General features: G+C 35.8%; 1 protein-coding gene across 1 annotated transcript in view; it reads left to right on the forward strand.

Moving 5' to 3' along the window:
- Positions 1–1976: 1976 nt before the first annotated feature.
- Positions 1977–22206, forward strand: part of LOC128998112 (plasminogen activator inhibitor 1 RNA-binding protein-like) — a 22421-nt gene continuing 2191 nt past the window's right edge. The window contains exons 1-3 of the mRNA XM_054424110.1: positions 1977–2301; positions 7727–7856; positions 19358–19546. Coding sequence (XP_054280085.1) covers positions 2052–2301; positions 7727–7856; positions 19358–19546 — 569 coding nt within the window. The 5' untranslated portion in view covers positions 1977–2051. The remainder of the gene's footprint in view (positions 2302–7726; positions 7857–19357; positions 19547–22206) is intronic.

A 22206-nucleotide genomic window follows, 5' to 3' on the forward strand; every position in this document is an offset into this window, starting at 1 on the left:
ATATTTTATATATTACAGTTCCGGGGCTACAACAATGAATTTTAATAATTATAATAATGCAAATATTTTTTAAATTAATATTCTTTAACTTATTTGCAACAATTTAAGGGGAAAGAGTAATTAATCATGTAACAGTCAATTATAATAGCATTAATAATCTAATGGTAATTAATTAATCTATATTCAAATACCAGTATCCTCTCTAACTCAAAACAAAAAAATAATAACTACTTATGATGCCTTAACAGATTAACAGAATCATATTATACTGTGTAGTATCAAAAATGTTTGAAGTATTGGGACTATTGCAACTGTCGGCTACTCTTTCACCACTTGAAAACTCTCTATATCAACAATCACAGATAGCTCAGTGGTAAGGTAAGAGGTTCATAAGTCATAGGACCCGGGTTCGAGACCCGTCTGGGCCATAAAATATTGTTCTAGCTTTTTTTCAAAATTTGTTTTTATGAACTATTTAATCAATTTACTCAACTAATAATTATGCTTTTCGTACTAAATCTTTATTATTTTGTGTGAAATAAAACGGTTGGTTGGATATCAGTTGTGTTATGGTTAGTTGGCCATTAGTATTTTTGGATGGTTGGGCCATTGTTGGACAATGGTTGGCTGGAAAACAGTTTAAAGAGGTGACATTTCTACCGTTGGCCAACTGTGTGGCTCCACAATTTACCAACGTTGGCCCAACCATCTGTGCTACATGGGATATGTGTCCGTTAGCGCGATAACTCGAGCAAAATTGATCCGATTTTGATGAAATTTGGTACAAACGTGTAATCCTACATTTATTCGAACGAGTTCGCGAACCAGCATAATCGGACCATGGGATCAGGGGTTTATGGGGGGTTTTATGGGGTAAAAATGGGTTTTTCTCATTTTTGACCCTTAAAACTTTAAATTTCTAAATTTCTCTCTACACCATTTTGAAGAGCTTAAAAAAACAAATAATTTAGTATGAAGTGTTTTTGAATGTTCATTGACTACGGAGAAAATTAAAAAAATTGTAAATTTAAAATTCCCATGTTATTCTTATGGAGAATAAATAAACTGTTCTAGTTTGCTTGTTTATGGATATATTTTAATCAAATTTGGCAATTTGGTTTATTTCATGCTAAGCTATCAATATTTCAATTGAAAAACACACCTCAACATCTTCCCCGTAGCAGCAAACCTAACTACTCACTAAAATTAATGTTATTTAAATAGGAAATAAATCTGAAAATTTATAGGGAATATTTTAGTAGAAATCAAGCCGGGTAAATGGAAATTCGCTTAGTATGCAGGTTTGCTGCGACGGGGGTATTTGAGTGTTATTATCATTATTATTAGCTTATAAAAGTAATCTGACTTCGTTTTAGATTTTTTCCTGTTCTCCATGGGGACAGTTTGTTGGTGTACGAAAATCTTTATCTTTATTTTTAATAACTACAAAACTAACTAGTTTTGTTCGGAACTGGGCATGGAAACAATGTTTTCCACTATTTATAGTACCTGTCTAAAAACGGCCGAGGAGGAAACTTTGGCAAGAACAAGTACTGTATAAGATAATATAAGTTTATAGCACAATAAGCTAAATTAATTTTGTAAATTTTCTCGCGATTGATTATAGTCGAAGAAAAATAATAATTTAGACTTTAATGAGTTTATTAACAATCCGTTTCAATCTGCCAATTTGATATATATTGTCTAGATCTCTTCTTATTTTTAGTTTAAGCGAGTGACCCTTTATTGAAAGCTAAGCACAAAAGAGCTGTTTCATCACCATACGCAAATATTTTTGAATATAAATCAAGCTCCAGCAAGCCCACCTTTTCCCATGGAATATATTATAGTATGTTGTTTTTCAATATCCATAAGCCTCAATCATTTTGGTATTTTTTTTCTCGTAAAATAGTATTTCCGGCTACCCATAGTGCTTCAAATAATACATTTTTTGACTGTCATCCGTCTTCATTTCATGTTGTCTGCCGCCATATTGAAGTATTAGTCGTGAGGGCTACTCAGCCAGATTTCTTTCTCCAATTTCTTTTACGATGGAGAATCTTTATGGAATAGGTATTACCAATCGGTATCAATTGTTTTTAAATGAAGATGAAGATCCGTTAGAAGTACTTAAGTCCCAAGAGCAAGAGAAAGAGTTGAAGAAGAAATCCAAGCTCTCGGAAAAAGAAAACAAGGGCAAGCAGCAAGAGATCAAAGGAAAACCTGCTGTTGCTTCAAGGAAAGGAATCAAAGAAACTCAGAACATTAAGTCCCAAGATCAACAACATAAAGTGAAAGATGGTAAGTGCTAAGATATATTTTAGCGAAATTAAAGTTTTGTTATAAAAATAATGAATAAGTTAAGACGTAGGCCTAGTCCGGGTCCTATCAAAGCTTTTATTGTTCTATGTTAACACTGATAATCATCGCCTGGGAGCAAGCCTAGTTTATATTTTACTAGGCTAATAGATTTTTGATTGATGCTTCAAAATAGGCCGAAGGCCTATATCTTCTACTGACAATTTCTTAACACTGCAGGAATGAAATAGGAACACCATGTGGTCCCTGTTGTGTGAAACCTAGGCCTAGGCCTACCTATTTCTCATCCTCTAAAGCCCCGATAACTTTGTCTTGAGAATCTCCTGTTATGTAAGCTACTTTCAGTGGATTTTTATTCAAAATATGGATGATGTTGGCCTTTGATAGCCCTATCACTAGGTACCTTATGTGAGCTAGGCCTATCAGAAGTTACCTGTCTGGGGATAACTGTTAACCCTCCGAGTGTCCCTAGTTTTGGCCTCAATGTTTGCCTATTTTTTGCGCATTTGCAAGGTTTTATTAAAACGGATCTGAGAAGCTTAAAAACAATGTTAATTATAGGCCTACTGTTCTATATAGGCCTACCATTTTGTTTGGAAAATCACGGGCTTCAATATTATACATATAAAACATAGGCCTAATGAACATTTGTTTCTAAAAAAATTTGGAAAAAAAAAAATAATAAGTTCGTGCTCAATGAAATTGTATAAATTATAGGCCTATAAATATTTGAAAATAGCCACTTTGTTCTAAATTTTATGAGAATTACAAATATATAACAATATAAGGAAGTAGATTTGCAAATAAATAAGTTACTTATGGGCAAAAAACAGATTTCAGTACATAACTTAGCGTTTAGCTAAGAATGCATAGCCTAACCATAGCTAGGAATCTGGCTGATAATTTACATCAATATCACTACCTACTTCTTCAGGATCATCATCAACCAGCCCTTCAAAATCATTTAAATCTTCTTACCTATAATGCATCACGTATAGGCCTATCACTACTTTTGATTTTTAACACTAAAACAATGATAAACGTAAAAATTACATCAGTCATCGGTGCGAGGTTTTAAAACCAAGCTGTTTACAAATAGGCACGTCAGCTGTCTGCTACAATTATGATCGGCTCGGGAAAAAAAGCGCTTAGAGACAGACCTCGGGAGAAAGCTTAGAATCTGCCAAATAAAACGATACATAACTCGATCCAGTTCAATCCGATTTTGTCAGTCATAGAGCCTTCGCCGTAAACAGTGTTTGTGAGTCGAAAAATTGACACAAAACACTACACAAAGCGATTTTTCGACACATAACACTCGGAGGGTTAAAAGCAAGCCTAGGTAGGCCTATAAGCTATGCTGTGTTAAAAATATTAAGAGACCTATCGTCAAAAGTTCTATCTATTTACAATCATGTGTTTTCCGTCAAATTTTAGGATTGTAGGCCTAAGTTTACTACTCTTCACAATCGCTATGGAATAGCCACTTTGAGTATTACTAAACTAGTTCTATCAGTCAAATTCCTTTAAGAATTACACAGGTTGACCATGTGAACTATTTTGCTTAGCTAACTCAGTCCCATCATAGCATAACTTATAACTTAGGCTAGCATTTTTTGTAGGTATATAAATTTCATTTCTGTGTTTTATAGCTTAATCCAGGAAGCCAGCAGACTTAGACCCAGGCCTACCTTTTTAAAAAAATGACAAAGTTTAAAAAAAAATTAAGACAGACCTAGCCTATAGAGCAAGGGTTTTTGTAAATTTAAATTGAACTAAGTTAGCCACACCTTCAGGAGACGAGTTAAGATGTCAGTGATAGGGCCTAGTGCTTGTCACAGCCAGATTAACCATTAGGCCCGGTTCACACAAGCGACACATCTAGCTGTTAGGCTGGGACGCAGGCATGGTGTAGTGGACCGATCACACAAGCGTACGTGTAGGCCTACGATGGAGCTTGTTTGCAAACTATCGCCACAGTCTGCTTCCTAGCTAAGTGGTCCTACAGCTAGCTAGTCCACTAGCTCTTCGGCGTAGCAGTTACTTACATGTAGCCATGTATGAGAGTGTTACACGTGCAGTCGGTCGAAGCGCTGCAGCTCGCATCCTTGCCTTAATCGATGTTTATTCATTTAGGATATGTAACGCATTCGATCTAATTGTGGACTTGTCGCTCATGTGAACTGGTGTGTCGCAGGGCCGCGGCAAATGCTAGTCACAGCTAGATGTATTGCTCGTGTGAACCCGGCCTTAGGTGCACTGCAGCTGAGCTGCTTAACACGTTCGCTGCTATGGACGTTCCGGAACGTCAAACGGGCCACGGCGCCAGGAGCTAGGAATGTTCTGGAACTTCGCCGTTCATTGTTGTTTAACGTTATCTTGGATCAGCCAGCTCGTCACGAGCGTCATATAAGGCCTATTTCTTTGCAGCTCGTGGGGATGTTCTTTTCTGACAGTAAAATATAGTTTCCCAAATCACCAGGGTCGTTTAGAACAGGGCTTTATCCCACCTCTTTCCTGCTAGATATCGACACTACTTTGCTACAAACGTGTTAATTTGTTGTCTCCTTTGCCAGGTGATGGCACCATAGGTTGAGGATGGATTCATATTTGGAATAGTTTAAGGTTTTGTATGCACCTGGTGAGGATCTTAAGCCTAGGCTACATTTATTGGACTAGAACTCTGCTACAAACGTGTTAAATTGTTGTCTCCTTTGCCAGGTGATGGCACCATAGGTTGAGGATGGATTCATATTTGGAATAGTTTAAGGTTTTGTATGCACCTGGTGAGGATCTTAAGCCTAGGCTACATTTATTGGACTAGAACTCGGTGGGAGATGCAATACAGTATAGGCCTATTAAGCGGTGGATGGCTTGAGTGGAAATTAACAGGTTGGTATAAGTTAACTTACATCTTTCCGAGTTGCACTATCTGATCAAAGCATTCATCTGCTTTATAAGTAGGCCTAACTAGGCCTGATCCTTTATGTTGAAGGAATCTTAGGCTACCTTTCAGGAATAAAATTTTCATGTTTAAGATGTGGGAGAAATTTTTAAAATAGGAACTGGAATTTGATTGATGAATATACTTAAGAGTTCAAAGAGTATGCAAATACATTAGCGTACTTGTTGTAGATTGTATCAAATAGCCTTAAAGAGGAAATAAACAACATTAAATGCTGTTAAGCTCCACATAATATGACACCATTGTAATTTCTTGACGAAACTACAAATAAAGAATTTATTTTGATTTGATTTGATTTAACATCAATGTGAACACAACTTTTATTAATTTACAAAGTAGCAATGTAATATATAAGTTGTGTCTTGTTTTTGGTCTTATTCTTAAGCAGTAGGTCTATCTACCTAATAATATATTTCACAGGTCTAGTTATTTTTGAGTGCGGACCCTGCGGAGAGATAGTTAATTGAGTATTACAATGTGTAACACCTTTGATGCAGGCCAGGAAACTGGTTGGCTTCCACGTTTAATAGTTTTATGGAGTTGTAGTCTACATCCTCCTTGGATGCTTAGAATGCATCGCGGTATAAGTCAACACAAAGTAACACAAACATCAGGGTTTCCCCTACAAACTTAAAGTAAAATGAAAAGAACCTTGATTATTTTTATTTGAAAGTTCTTAGAATGGGCTTAGTTGAACAATGGTGAATTTTAACTTTGAAACAAAACAGTAGGTGTGTGATAAATTGTTGGGCAAATTTTTACTGTGTGTTTCAGTAATTTGTCTATACTACACAGTTCAGGGGCTACAAAATGGAAACTAAATAATCTTATATGTCATGTTTTATGATAGGGTAATGGATAGTAGGCTAGGCTAGGCAAGCTGTACTGATGTCCTGTCGTCAGGCCTTGCAAGCTGGGAAGCGAGCTGGAGTTGTTTATGTAAACATTGAGGCCTTTGCACTCAGTAGCTGTCAAGTTCAATAAGTAGACCACCTGAGGTAGGGAAAGAGGTCAGTCGGCCGGGGCAGGGTGCCTAGAGGTGTGTTGGGTGAGTACTGGTTACTTTGTCGAGGTTAGGTCTTTGCAGAGTTAGTTAGGGGAAGTTCTGTTATAGGGATTTAGTGTTAAAGAGGGAATTGTTTAAATTAAAATCCATATTTTAGCCCCTGAGCTATAACTTAACTTAACTAAAAATAGGCTTTACCTTCGTCAATCCAGCTCAAATGTTGTATCTGGTTGGTTACGGCCAGTTCGGCATTACAATGCCATCGTCATATAACGAAATTTCGGCTGAAGTAGTGTCGTAGTAGTTAGAACACATAACACACGTACGATTATTATGAATAAAATTTACAAAAACAATCAGGCCTGTCTTAGAAACTGTACTGGTAGATGTTGTTCCCGTCCGAGCAAGACACCGACTGGAGGGTTCTTATGTTGTGCCCGGTGTGGTGGCATTATCATTTGAACTTTGTACTCCTGGCTTCGGGTTCCTATTCTAATTTAAAATACTATTGAATTTAAAATGTGATTTGTGCTGTAGTTTGTCGTTTAAATTATATCATCAAAATTATTTTCGGTGTAAGCTTTGTATATTTTGTACTCTTCTAGGGTCTCCAGTCTATTGCCTTTCTTACTTGTGTGGAGTATTTCTAATCCAGTGTTCAGAGCGTTCATTATCGTGATTTTTGTGATGACTTTTGTTTGTCGACTCTAGGAAATGGATGGTGCTCTTTGTATTTGGTTTTGAATGAACGACCAGTCTTTCCTATATAGAAGCTCAGACAACTTGCACAATTAATTTTGTAAACACCTGACTTTTCACCTTTATCTGCTACGTTACTTGAAACATTCAAATTGTTAATTGTTTTGTTGTTAGTTATAATAGTCAATTGAATGTCGTGTTTCTTCAGCTCTTTATTGAGCGTGTGTTGAATGGAATGGGAGTGTTTCACACGTACATACTTTTTCTTTTGTATTTGTAGTTGATTATCTCCAGGCCTTTTGTTTTTTTTCTTATTAAAGTAGGGTTTATAAGTATTTAAGTATTAGAAGTATTTAAACTTGCAGTTTTGGGTCATAGGCAAGGTTTTGTGTCGACGATAGATTTATTTGGTATTGATCATGACACTGATCATCGACTAATATAAACATTTGTGCGCTGAACTATCTTTACCGTCTTAGGATATTAAATATTGTGTTGGGCTGGTCATGTCTGCCAATATACTGGGAGAAGAAGCGTAACACAATGATGAACCACATGTAGCCTATCCTCAAAATACTCCCATCATTTTTCTCCTTTATTGTGTGACGATGTGTCCAGCCCCAATTTCATAGCCCTCCTCATTAGTGTAGATAAAGTAAGATCAACATTTAAATAAGATACAGTAGGCATAACTCAATCAGGTAGGTAGTCATTTGATGTCATTGTTTTCTTTACAGAGAACGTGAAACCTAAAGGACCTCCAAGAACTGAACGTGAACGTAGATTTAATACTGAGAATCGTGAGGAGCGAAACAATCAAAGAAACCGACCAGACAAGCCACCCGGAACAGGCAGTGATTTTCACAGGTAGCTCTTCTGTTTACAAATTATTTTCTGATCAAGAACATATTAGGTAATGCAACTTGCATTGTAGAATAAAAAACGCTGGATAAGTTGGAAAGATATAGGTATTGGGTGATACACCATTAGTAGTAAGGAATAGCCTACTGATGAAGTTTTTATTCTTTATTTATGTCGTAGACTATCATTCAATTTTTAGTAACAGTGGACCTGTAGGTACCATTGATTGTGAATATTCTGTTAATATTAAGTGGTTATAAATTGTTTATAAAGTACCGATCGTAGATTGAACACGAGTTACTTCTTGCGCTGCTGTATATTTTTTATATGTGTAATGTTGTGTTTTATTTACTAAAAACATAGTTTTCTCTGTAGGCCTTTGTCATATGAACGTTCCTTAATACTTGTAATATTGTAAAGTATTGACCGTTTTATGTGTTCTGCTGAGACTCATTTCAATGTGATGGGATAACAAATGTTCACATAAGACGGGTTTCTCATGAAATGTTTAAATATTTCTATGGAGAATAATTTTTTATGCTATTTAAAAATGTACCTAATCCAGTTGTTCATATTTTTAGCCTAAATGTACATGGCATGTACTCAGGAAATTAACCCTTTTTTGTTCATTTACAGCCATGTGTTAACTTATGTATGTTCATGTACCAAAATAATAATACTAATCGTAATTCAGTTCCACAAGATTTTAAGTTTCTTTCTCAACATCCCTATTTTTTGCGCTTTTCTTTTTTTTTTGTGGTTCAATTTCCTGTTAAATAAAGAGTTTGTAATTGGTAACCATATACTAGTGTGTCCATATTCATAGAAAGAAAGTTTAACATCTGCCATATCTTTTTTCACCTTGGCTGCCAAGTTTACATTTACCCGAATTATAAAAGTCTAACATTAACTTTGTGATGAATATACATACAGATATAAAATAATTTAAAACTAACCAGTAAAGTTTGTTATTATTATAAAATCAGTTAATTTGAAGATACAGTAGACTTCCTCTTATCCGGACACCTTTTAACCGGACTACACTCGGCGGATGTGGCATGTCTTTAACCGGACAATTTTTATCAGCACATTGGTTTAACCGGACTAGATCGGCAGGAAGTGGGCAGTACTGAAACGACTGTTCTCGTGGGAAAGATTTGAGACCAGTGATCACGTGTCTAAATACAATGCTCTCCTAAATTTAAGTCGAATATCACAGTAAGCAGTCCGTTTTAACAAGTTTTTGAGGACGTCGGTTTAACCGGAAAACCCGTTATCCGGATTGGCCTCGGTCCCGAGGAGTCCGGATAAGAGAGGGAGAGTCTGCTGTATTTATTAATTTTAATAAAACAAAGGTCACAAAATGTCTTTTCTCATATTAGTTTCTGGTATGGCCTACCATTCAATTTTTAAAATGGCAGATTTAAAGTTTTAAAAATAGATTTATAACTAAAGAAATGAAAATAGGTCTACAGTAAAACCCCTCACATTCATTAGGTGCAGGACTATGCCACAACTTGAACACAAACAAATATGAAACTAATTCAGAACAGTTTTGATGATGTTTGATGTGGATTGACTTTGTGAAGGGCATTAAGGCTTGAGCAGCCTTCAAATTTGGTTTGTAGTGGATTGCAAAAAAGTATTTTAGTTCTATTGTAAAATATTGTACGTAGTCCTTAATCATTCTATTATGCTTTCTCAGCAAAATTGTAAACATCTACGGTCACAGAAAAATCATCATCACCTTCTGTAATTGCACAAAATCACGGACACCTAATGTTCCACATTTGTGGAAAAATAATCATAGTCTTCTGCGATTGTGGTAAATCTTGATCACAAAATCTATTACACACATCAATTTTTTGTAACAATGTTGATGTCCAAAATGTCTTGTAGCATTGTAATAAAATAAATAAATAGAACTACTATATTTGTGGTATCATGTTTTCTGTAATTGTGGCTAAATCGTCAATTTCTCCTACAGTCACACAATCTTTGCAAATGCTTTCTTCAATAGTGCAGGGTTCACACTTTCTGGAAAGTCAGGGAATTAGGAAAAGGTCAGGGAAAGTCAGGGAACACTCGGAAAAGAATTCCGAAAGTCAGGGGAAAACGTGGTTTTTTTAATAAAATGTCAGGGAATTTTTTAGTTTTGGCTTTAAGATTCACAAAAGTTACTGCGATGATAAAAAACTACAACTTCTCTCTGGAGAAAAATCTTCTTGTGAAAGTGGGCTCCATAAAAAAAAAACTGTAGTTTAGGCTACCGGTACCTGTATAGTTTTATGCAATTTTGTGAAATATTCCTGGTTGCTACATTTCTAAGCAATATTTGTTTCCAGTTTTGGCGTCAAATTACCAATTTGCTGTTAGATAGTCTGCTGTGTTAGAGAAACCAGATTAACCTTAATTCTTGCGCGTGTTCGTTCAGAGTTCAGACCCTATAAAAATGTTGACTAGATTGTCTGTGTTCTTGAATTGTCTGAGTTTATTGTTGAATACTAAGTTTCAACAAATTGGATTTTGGGTATTTAGTTTTTTAGTTAGGCCTATTAGTATGTAATCAAAGTAACTAACCTTCCGGCCCGTAACTAAACTGTGCAGTACGTATTGGTTTTCCGTGTGTTCCACTAAACTCTTCCACCAATGGGAATTGCGCCAGTTTACCTAATATTTCTGTAAAACTGGCCCAATAAAGTAACGTATTATGTATTTAAATAAAATGTTTTAATCACCGGTACATTATTATGTATTTACATTAAATATTTCTTGTTAGTAGATACTGTATTCAAGTAAAATTGTTACAGTTGCCTAGCCTATGTATTAATTAGAAACTGTTATGTTTTGTGTATTAAAATAAATGTTTTAAATTAATGAAAACGAGAGCATTGCCGGCTATGGGGATTGTGGAGGTTGATTAAACAAGTTTTTTTTTCATTCCTTATAAGTTGTGTACATAGCGAGTCGAGAGTCAGGGAAAATGTTGACCTTTGGTCAGGGGAATCAATTCCTAAAAAATAGTGTGAACACTGTAGTGGCAATATAGTGAGAATAAAAGCTTATTTTCTGACTTGGTGCTCAATCAGTTGTCAACTTTTTGTCTTGGCTCCGCTTGAACTTTGACCTGCTCTAGCACCTAACTTCTATCTTAACTTGGCCAGGAATGGAATTTCATAAAATTTTGCTGGAGACTGTCGACTACACGAGGCAACGTCAGGAACATTGCTGCGGTCTCCCTACAGTGCTACGTTTTTCTCTAGAGTCTGCTACGACGAACTGCAGTCGGCTTAAGACCCTTGACCCTTACCAACGTCAAAAATATACAAGTACATAACCGTGAAAAACTGGGAATAAACCTCAAAAATAGTACAAAAAATCCAAATAAAAACACATTTAATCTACTTTTTAAAGTGGTTACTCTACTTACAAGTTTTAAAACCAAGTATGGGGGTCTTCCATACCTCTTAGAACCCCCGGTAGGATGGTGTCCTGTATGTGCCCCCCCAAATCTATGGTTCATGTGACACCTCTGAAAACCAAGGTGGTTACCCTGTCTTGCTATAGTAGGACCTCAATAACTCCAAATATCTTATTTTTTTATAATCCCTATGAATCACAATGTTAAAAGTACCTCTATAAGTCAAAGGTTTAAATATTTAACCCAGATAAGTAGAATTTTAATGGTTTTAGATTAGTAATACTCAACCTCATAATTCAAATTTTGTCGTACAGTGCTTTGATCATCTGCGTTTTGATTCATGTCAAAACATATAAATCCAACTTCCTTTGTTTGGAAATGGCCGGTAGTGTTAGTCTGCCAGTTATTGAGATTATTTTGTGTGTGTCAGACGTCATGTCATCAGTTAAGTATAAGTGTAAGACGTTGACACACAACGAAAAAAGAAGAGCGATAAAGACAATTGACAATGGGTTCAAGAAAAAAGGTATAATTACCAGAGAATTTGAAACTCTCTTAACACTTTTTAAGATTGTAGGTGCATCTGCACTTGTAACATTCAAATACCTAGCATACCCTTTATGCAGTAATCAGGTTTAATAGTTTTTAGACCTGTCAGGTGAAGGTTTTTTGACGAGGTAGCACTAGTTTGCGGGTAGAGGATTGCGTGGAATTCGGATGAGATGGCAAGACATTGATTCCTTAACCAGTGTCCATTTCCCCTCTCATTGACATCACCTTCATCCTACACGAAACAGAACGTGTCTCAAATCGGCCCAAACACGAAGTGGCGTACCTGTAACACCCTTACTTTACAGGGTGACCAAAGCAAAAATAAGCGTTTTTATCAACTCTGTAGGCCTATACCTTGGATTTTTTAAAAGCTAATATCTACCTTTATTTTTTAATATATAGTTAAAGATGTCTAGTCTCACTTTGCTGTCAATTTATGACAAAAATGTATACTATTTATGGGGAATTTTTTTTTGTATATGACATTGCAGTTACGTCACTTTGTGATTGGGAACATATTAAAACACTTACGCCAGAGAGATTGGCACTATAGTTACATTAAATAAATGTATTTTTACCCGAGATATTAAGGGGAATATGAATATAGTTCATAGAATAGAGAATAAGAATATGTATGAATATTATTACAATGACAAATAATAATTATGAATAATCCAATTTTACAAAACAAAACGGTTTCAGAACTTGAAATTCACAATTAAAATACTGGATAAAGGAAGACAACAACCTTCTTAAAGTAAATAAATAAGTAAATATAATTTGGTAAAAGAATTACAAACTTTACTGTATTTCAAACTGAAAAAATCCTTCATGCAAAACAAACAAAATTTCCTTTTAATTGCAAACATAACAAAATTAATAATCAGCCTACTTTCAAAAAAAAACTTGTTAATGCTTATAAAACTAAATTAAATTGTTTTTAGTCGTAGCAAAGAGTAAAGTCTCATAAGGTTCTCGTTCATGCGGAAGGGATTTATAATAATTCACGTGTTCTGCACTTCTTACAACTGGAATTTCGTCTTGGTACAAAAAAAAAAAACAAAAAAAAACAGGTCCTTGTATTTTTCTGCGGAGATCTTGCAGGGTTGATTATAGAGCACTTTTAGAGCTGGTTCAACCACTCTCTTGAGAGTAGTCACCTGTAGTTTTCCTCTATAGATAGCTGGTCTTGAACATTTCTGCCTTGGATTTCCTTTTCTGAATTGCCAATCAACCATGCTAGGCCAATGAACTGGGATGTTTGTTTCATTATCTTTTCTTACTGTCAGAATCCTGAGTTCTTTTGCCAGCTGCTTGAAATACAAAAAAACTTTTAGACTCTATCTGATGAACTGTGTAGGACTGTTTCCTTCTTGCTAAATGCAAGATAGGAAGAAGTTGTGAAGGAAGAAACAAATCCCCTGCTAGTGAAATTGTATGGCTTATAGCACTATGTGCTGTGTCACCCTCGTTTGGGCAGTGGTAAGGCTCAAAGAACTTTAAAATTATTCTTTTAATTTTTTTTATGTCTTAACAACCACGTGTAGTAACATTGAGACAGTCATGCTGTTTTTGATCTGTCCGGCACATCCATAGCAAAGTAATACACTGAAAGCCTTTCGGTCGTATTCTTATAATAGCTGAATGAGACAGGATGCAATCTCACGTGAACCACGTTTGCTGATTGTTTTGTTCCATCATTATAAACAATGACACTTTAGTAACCAAATCATAAATATTGTAAAGTTGAAGGCCCCCAATCTCCTTTTATAAAAAACAGCACTTTCATTGGTTCTCGGGAGAAAAATTACGTTTTGAAGATCAAACAACAAACAGGCTTAGGTTTCTATGTTTGTTTCTTGATTAAATTTTTCTGTAATACCTCTCACTTCTACTGTATATGTTTGTTAAATTTTCCTTCTATTCTTGCTTTTGTAACACTATCACCTGTTACAGTGCTCGCCTAGTAATCAAAAGGTCGCCGGTTCGATCCTGAGAAAAGTTAGTAGCTTTTTGATGGTTCGAAACTGGACCCAGCTGTTCCTGATCATTGGGCTTTAAATAAATGATCCTGACTAATGAAACCGCTGATCTTAGTCAGTAACAAAGCTACACAGGTCATCACACACCATTCTACATTCATCCTTCACTCATATTTGGGTTAAAATATGCACCTAGGTGGCGTCCCCATCTCAATAATTATGATTATGATTACCTATATAGGTTGTGCACAATGTACAAAGATTTTTTAGGACGATGGATACTTAAATTTAAACTTTTAAATATCTTCCTGTATGTTTTCAAACTTCCAATATTATTTCCGGGATTTTAATTTTGATACATGTGAAACATCTTTTCTACACTTAAATCTGAATCTAGATATTCTCGTATGCTGTTTCCTCTACAATAGTGGGATTCAACCTTAGGGATAAAATGTGGCTCTTGTCACATGCTCCTCAATCATAGCAACTCTATCTGCTGTCGCATGTTGTCTCCCGCCTCGTTTCTCTGGCTCGAGAACTCCTGTTGACATTACTTTATCCAAAGCAGTTCTTGCTGTTCTTTGCCTTTTTCGTAGTGTATTAAGGAAAAATATTTGAAATCTAATACCATCTCAAACAGGTGCACCACCACCAGTTACGACAGTTCATGTTTGGTACAATACTGGAAGTTGGACCAAAACCTCTCAACACGAACTGGCGTAAGTCTACTTACGCCAGTTCATGATTGCTGAAAATCTGATAAATCATTTACGCCAACACAACAAACGTGCATATGTCAAAAGTGGGTTGAGATACAGTTACGACACTTTGTGACATATTAAAGCACATCAAGTAAGACCTATAGACGGCGTATCTCAAAATCATAATATTATCAGTTACGCCACTTCGTGTTTGGGCCGACAGGATGATCGGATTGGCACGACAAGAAGATTAAAAAAGAGTACAAGTAGTCCTACTAGGTGGTGTTTGCAGAGGCATTCACAAAATTGAGCGGATTTATCAGGACAATATTTTGTCAGTCACCCTTACCATGAGGCTTTATTATTATCTATATATTAATTTGAAACTGTTTTTCTTTGTGACAGCTATTTTGAGAGAACGGCTGGGCGTAGAAACTCGGTAGAGGTGTCTAAAGAAAGGTCCTGGTCTGTAGATGAGCCATCAAAAGAGAAACATGGAGAATTACCTCGGGGCTCTGCCCCAGTGGCCTTTAAATTCCCATCCCATGTTATTCTTATGGAGGAAAACAAGGTTTTTGTCACAGCTAATTTGAGAGAACGGCTGGGCGTAGAAACTTGGTAGGGGTGTCTAAAGAACGGTATTGGTCTGTAGGTGAGCCCTCAAAAGAGAAACGCGGTAAATTTCCTTGGGGTTCTGTCCCAGAGGCCTTTAAAGTTCACTCTGCAATTTTGTTTACATTACGACCATATGGATAATTTTACACTACTTTAATGAACCAGCTGTTAATATTGAAATTGTATTCAAAGGTCTACTGAAACTGTCAAAATTAAATGTTTACATTATTATTTATGATTTTAAATAGATTCTCCACTGCATGGCAAGTTTTTTATAGTTTCATCAAAATGATGAATTTATGATACGTTTTAAATGTTTTGTTCAAAAATCTATGCTTTATTGCTCTTAGAAATTTTTAAATTATGAAATAAGTGTGATGTATCAATTTCAAAGGAACATATAGTTATTCCTTATCGGGTTAGCTTATATATATATTGTAAGGTTGGCACTTGCCTTTTTTCCTACTTTCAATCACCATTTATTTTTAAATTCAAGAAAGAACACAAGATATTCATTTATTGGTATACAAGTTTTTGATAATCGGGTTGAAAATTGTGTCATAGATGAGTACGTTGAGGATGAGAGCTGTGTTTAAGTTTTGGAATAGACTAACTACGGAGTATGTTTCATCTATGGTTTTGGTGAAGTAGGTGAACTAATTCAGGTATTAAAAAAAAAATGTGTACACAGTTTTTACTTTGATGTACACATGTAGCTATGTCGAACAACACATCTAAACCTCACTACATACAAAACATTCGGAAACACAACAGTGTCATCACATCTCATCGCATTTGCATAATTTGTTACCAAGGCTGGACTAGGTTATGGATTTGGTTCCGCAAATGTTCAAGATATGTGATCAAATTTCCTACAATTATGGTTCATTCCATCCACGAAATACATGCACAGCTTTATGTGATCGATATGGCCAAGGCAAAACTACCCCATAAGTTAATGAATTATCAAGTAAGAACAGGATGATTAAATACATGGTTCGATGTGGCAAGAGAACGAATTAAAATTGCTGAGATCGAAGTAAGAATGTTATTGCTTTCTGGAGAATCAGATATTTTTATCAAATACAAAAAAAAAAAACTGATTTAATATGCTGATAGAATTCTGTATTTTCATGACCAAAGATGAAGATTTACTTATAAATCCGGATAAAATCTGAATGATTTTCCTAAAGCAGATGAAATTAGTGGTTAGTAATAAATATTGACTCTTTCCGTAACATGATAGACTAATTATATGAACTTATTCTCCCATAAAGTGAAAGTGGCTTTGGCAAGAAACAAACTCATGAACAAACAATTATAAGACTCCTAAAAAACCTTTTGGGCAACTTAAAGCCGATAAAAAGGTAGGAAATATTGTGTTAAACGAATTCATCAATCACGTTTTTAGGGAACACAATCGTCATACTTATTATTGCTTATCTTCCCTTCATTTAACTAAGATTTTAATGACTTCACTCTATCCATCGCAGTTAGCTGAATTTACATAAAACCTCAAGATTAACCGTCGATTTCGACGGGGTTCCACTAGTTATTTTGATTTTTTAAGCAACAATTTTCAATGGTAACTTTTGTGTTATGTGTAACAACAATTATTGTTGGGATTCCCATGTGAAGGGAAATTTAAAACTAAAAGCTTTGGGGTGAATCAACTTTTTCTCTAGTAGAACAGTAACTAACCAGTGTGTTAACTTGTCTGTAACTGGTGTGTAGTTTTAGTCAGTGTTTGTCTCTTAACTAGTGATAACGTAGAATTCAACCAAAAACCAAAATAGTTTCAGCTTCTACTATTTTTGTTACTGATAACTGGATGAAATTTGAACTGTATGTGCTGGTGAGTAAATAAATGGAAACACGACGGATAGGCTATAGCATTCACTTGTATGTGACACCCTTATAACAAAAGAATTTACTATTTAACCCCTGCTGTAGTAAACCTACAGACCAAGCAAATTTCAATTTGTCAATGTAAAGTGCAAATTAATCATCACATTAAAGTCCATTTATATAGTATTAGGCGTTTCATGGGTTTGTATACATGTTTATGGCATGTTGGATTAACCGTGGTTTTCAGTTACCCGTGGTCTCCCTCCCCCACCCCATTACCCCGGATAATCGAGGTTCTACTGTATAATCAATGGTATCACTGAGAGTTAAGAGAACACTGAACTAACCACTAAATCACTTACTTACTGTCTACAAAGCTACGGTACTTGGCAATAAATCCAGACTTATGCAACTGTAAAAAAAAAACTATGCAACTGAAATTTGGCAGAAGGGTGTAACAGTCCAAATTACTAGCAGGGTGTCTAGTAGTGGGGAAAAACGGGAAAGTCGGGAATTAGTATTGAATTTCAAAATGGTCTTGAAAAGTCGGGATTTAGTCTTAATTTAGACACCAAAGTCGGGAATTTTCATGATTTTGCCGCGATCGCGCAAGACGACGATGATGTTTACGTGACCGATGGAGTCAATGATGATGTCTAAACGGCCTCGGGAAATGTTCACAATTTTGTCGCGATAGTGGACGATGACGATGGCGTTTCCGTGACCGATGGAGTCAATGATGATGTCTACACGGCCGCGGGAAATGTTCATGATTTTGTCAGTATCGCGGACGACGACGATGGCGTTTCCGTGACCGCGGTAGTCAATGATGATGTCTACATGGCCGCGGGAAATGTTCATGATTTTGTCAGTATCGCGGACGACGACGATGACGTTTCCGAAACAGCGGGATACGACAATAACGTTTCCGTGACTGCACGGCACGACGATGACGTTTCCGTGACCACGGGAGACAAAGATGATGTTTACACAGCCGCAGGAGACAACGATGATGTCTACACGGCCGCGCTAAATGTTCATGATTATGCCGCTATTGCGGACGATGACGTTTACTTGACCGCAGGAGATAGACAATAGACAATGTTCTCTAATTACATATTCGTGGGAGAATAGTACATGCGTCAACATGGAGATGACGGTGATGTCTTAACTTAAACTTAAGAAATTTATCATTAACAAGGCTATTTATTCATTTGAACTGTAATTGACTTCTCTTTCCCTACTTATCAAAGTATGTTTTATCTGTTAATTCTTTGTTCTTTTACAATTTTTCTTTTACTATAAGCATGTATATTAAATTATAACTTTATCATTAAGAAATGTGATTCTATTCATGTATATATTCCTTATCTACTTGATAAATAAAGATAATCGCAAAGAAAAGATAAACATCGCCGGAGACGATGATGATGTTTATACGGCCGCGGCAAATGTTAATGATTTTGCTGCGTCACGGACGGCAACTATGACATGACATTTCCGGAACCGCGGCAGTCAATGATGATGATGTCTAAACGTACGCATACATGATATAAAAAAAAAACAAATTTCCTAGTTAGAATTTTTTACTGCTGTATTATTTTTTCTCTCGAAAACACCACATTATCTTAATACTACTTTATGACAACAAAGACAGGATTTTTTAGAAAATTTGGTTAAGCTATACAAATTGGTATCGCTATCATGAATTGAGAATCGATACATTTTGGTATCAACAGTCACTAATCGTTGAAAAAAGTAGTCCTTAAAAATCTAGAATTAGTCTTGAAAAGTCTGGAATTAGTCTTGAATTTTATAATGGAAATAAACTAAACACCCTGTACTAGGCATGACCATCGATACTAAACTCTCTTGGACAGGACATGTGAATAGCCTGAGCAAAAGCTAAGACCTGGAATTTATGTAATGCATAATATGATTAAATGTTGTAATAAAAAAAATAAAAATTAGCCCAAAACCATGATAATACAAGACATAAAAATTTAATAAAACCAGTGCAACATAGACTAAAATTTTTTAATTTATCCCCACAATATATGGAACCTAAAATTTATAATAAGCTGCCTTCGACAATGAAAGGAATTGATTGCACATTGAAATTTAGGATATGGCTTCTGGAGAAGGCATTTTATTCACTGGAAGATTTTCAAAAATATGTATGATTATTTTTAAGTAGGCCTTTTGGTTGTTGTTTGTTTGTTACAATAGATTTAGTTTGAAGACAAATCACCTGTCAAACATTGATGTAACGTGATGATAAATAAATTAATAGGAGGACAGGAAGCCACTAAGACTTCATATTCCTTAAAGAAATCTAAATAAAATATTTATTGATTGAATGGTATATTTATCTGTTTTATGATGCAGGGAGGATCGTGGAGGTGAGAGGAGACCTGAGAGGCGCCAAGGTCCGAGGGAGGAAAGGGAAGGAAACCGAGGAGATGGAGGCAGAGGCACTGGACGAGGCATGGGCCGTGGTCGTGGAAGAGGAGGCAGAGGTGGTTTCGATGGACGTGGCAAGCGCGAGTTTGATAGACAGTCTGGCTCTGACAAAACGTAAGTTGTTGATCATGTTCATTTCACTACTGAAATATAATACAAAGTGCAATGTCATTTTATTAAATTACTTACAAGTATAACATAGTTTTTGTCTTCAGTTGTCATACAAATGGGTCTATTGCATTCACTCCACGGTTGTTCACTCCACCCTAAACAAATTCTTTGGCTGTTTGTTGGCTTCACTATTCCAACCGGGTACAGTCAGCTCCAGAAGTAGACGTACATGTAGAAAATACAAATTTCAAAGTGTACTGTACAGTGGATCAAATGCTCGGTGGAGTGAACAATCAGTATTATTAAAAAATATGTAATCATAGTGAACTTGGCGTTCACTCCACTATCGTTCGCTCCACCAGCGATGGGCGATGGGTGTTGCAATCTGCAGGTTTGCGGCGCATTTACTGATTGTGATAGTATCGAATGAAAGCTTTTGAAATAAAATCCATTGTTTTAGCCCCTGAACTGCTCTAAGTAGACTAAATTAGGTACATACCCTTTGTCACTCAGTCCAATTTGTAGTAGGTAATTCTTACTACATCAGATTCCCTCTTAATGGTGAAAACCTTAAAACCACGAATTAGGTCAACCGTGTAAAAACCTTGATTTTGCCGTGAATTTGTTTTTGAAACCTTAAGACCCCAAATATGTCACCTGGAGACGACACAAGGGGCAAGTGGTGTGAAACTGAATGCAGTGATATCGAGATTGTTGTTTGTGTGAGTTAGACAGAGAGAGAGAGAGAGAGAGAGAAAGACAGTTTAGTCATTGTGCCTCAAAGCTCATAGTGGTTTAAAAACTCATGGCCATGGCTTGAATTACGTCCTATAGGGAATAGCCATTGTTTAAAGACAGAATTTCTCGATTCGATACCAGTTCTGAAATATTACTCGACAATTATTGATACCAATTCCATATAAAAACTCATATTTAAGGAAGTTGTTGCCATGTTCAATGTTAAATTGTTCGTTTAAATTCTGAACCAGACAACCGGCATAGTTCATGCCGGCCCAAAATTATTGTGTGCTCTCAGTTAAATATCGTATCAATGTCTGATAAGTAAATGGAATCAGGGAACCCCTCTTGTTTTTTCGAAACAAAATTAGCTTAGACCGAAAACATCCAAATTGACGTAGCACTGACACGGTAACTCTGCTAGAAAATCGAGACGCTGTAAAATGTTGTTATGTTGGTAGCACTAAGCTCATTGACTGTTAGCTTGATTATTGCAATCCCACAACCTCAGTTCCAAAGTACTACTCTAGTACAAATGGTGGCAAACGTCTCGCGATTCTCGGCATTCTCGCATTCAGTGCTACCTTCGGTTGTAGCTCTAGTTCAGTGCGAGCAACTATTTCCATCATTGCCGGTATTGACTTGAGCTCAATAAGTATTTGTCTGCGTTAGTTTTTCGTGTAGCAAGCAATGGCGGAACTGTACTGTAGTGTAGACAATATACAGACAACGTACGATTTAAGTTACACTACTGTATACGATTCCCAATCAACGCTCGACTGTGGATTGAATTGATGTCTAGTATTTTAATATTTTATTTAAAACTTTATTAACAGAGTATACTATCATTGAGTATACTATCGATCAACGATTTAAAATTAACAAGTTTACCTACAACAACCATAAATAACCAATAATATATATATTTAATCAAGAATATTTGCCATCCAAATAAAGTATACCGACCGTTCGATTTAGATTAAGAAATATAACCGATAACTCGTCTTTTATTTTACCAAGTGTCAACAGTAATCAGGCCTACGTAACTTTACAAAGACTACCATTTACAAAAACATTATGAGTTTGCTCTTTGTTGTCAATTGCCATGGATACCAATCAACATTTACTTTAAAAACAGATCATTTCTATTTCTGGTTAAGTGTTCATGACAGGCAGCTTGTGTAGAAAATGAGTTGATGTTTTGTTTTACATGGAGGAGGTTACTAAAAATATACAAAGAAGGCACAGTCATGGATGTTTAGTAGGCCTACCACAAAACTAGCTCTACAAGAACCCCTAGAGGCAAGGTTAGCAAGTACTCTAATGGCTTTTCTCTGCCATCGAAAAACTTTGGTTACATGGGGGGAATTTCCCCAGAGACGGATGCCATAACTAATGAGGGAATGAAATAGACCATAATATGTGATAATCAATGTATCCAGGTTTACAGACAATTTAAGTTTACGTAACAAGCCAACCACACGAGACAGTTTTTTTCATAAGTTAAGAATATGTGGTTTCCAGCTTAACTTTGGAATCTAATGTGAACCCTAGTAGTTTAACATCACTAGCCTACTTACATGATCTGGTACTTGCTTGAGAGAGAAATAGATCAATTCAGTCTTTTCTTCATTGATGGTTAAGTTATTAGCTTTGAACCAAGATTTGGCACAAGTAAGAGCTTGAGACAAGTTCTGTTTCACATTGTCAATTTCTAGTTCCGAACACATTAATGTGGTATCGTCTGTATAAAATACTGAATACCCCCGCCGCAGCAAACCTGCAGACTAAGCGAATTTCAACTTGTCTGATTACATTATTACTAAAATATTTCCATGAATAAGACATATTTATTCCCAATTTAAATACCATTAGATTTAACAAGTGCTTAGGTTTGCTGCTACGGGGAAGGTAAAAAGTGTTTT

This window comes from Macrosteles quadrilineatus, unplaced genomic scaffold (assembly GCF_028750875.1).
Source record: "Macrosteles quadrilineatus isolate MER2022 unplaced genomic scaffold, UCM_ALF_1.0 Scaffold_7__1_contigs__length_78375512, whole genome shotgun sequence".
Classification (NCBI taxonomy): domain Eukaryota; kingdom Metazoa; phylum Arthropoda; class Insecta; order Hemiptera; family Cicadellidae; genus Macrosteles; species Macrosteles quadrilineatus.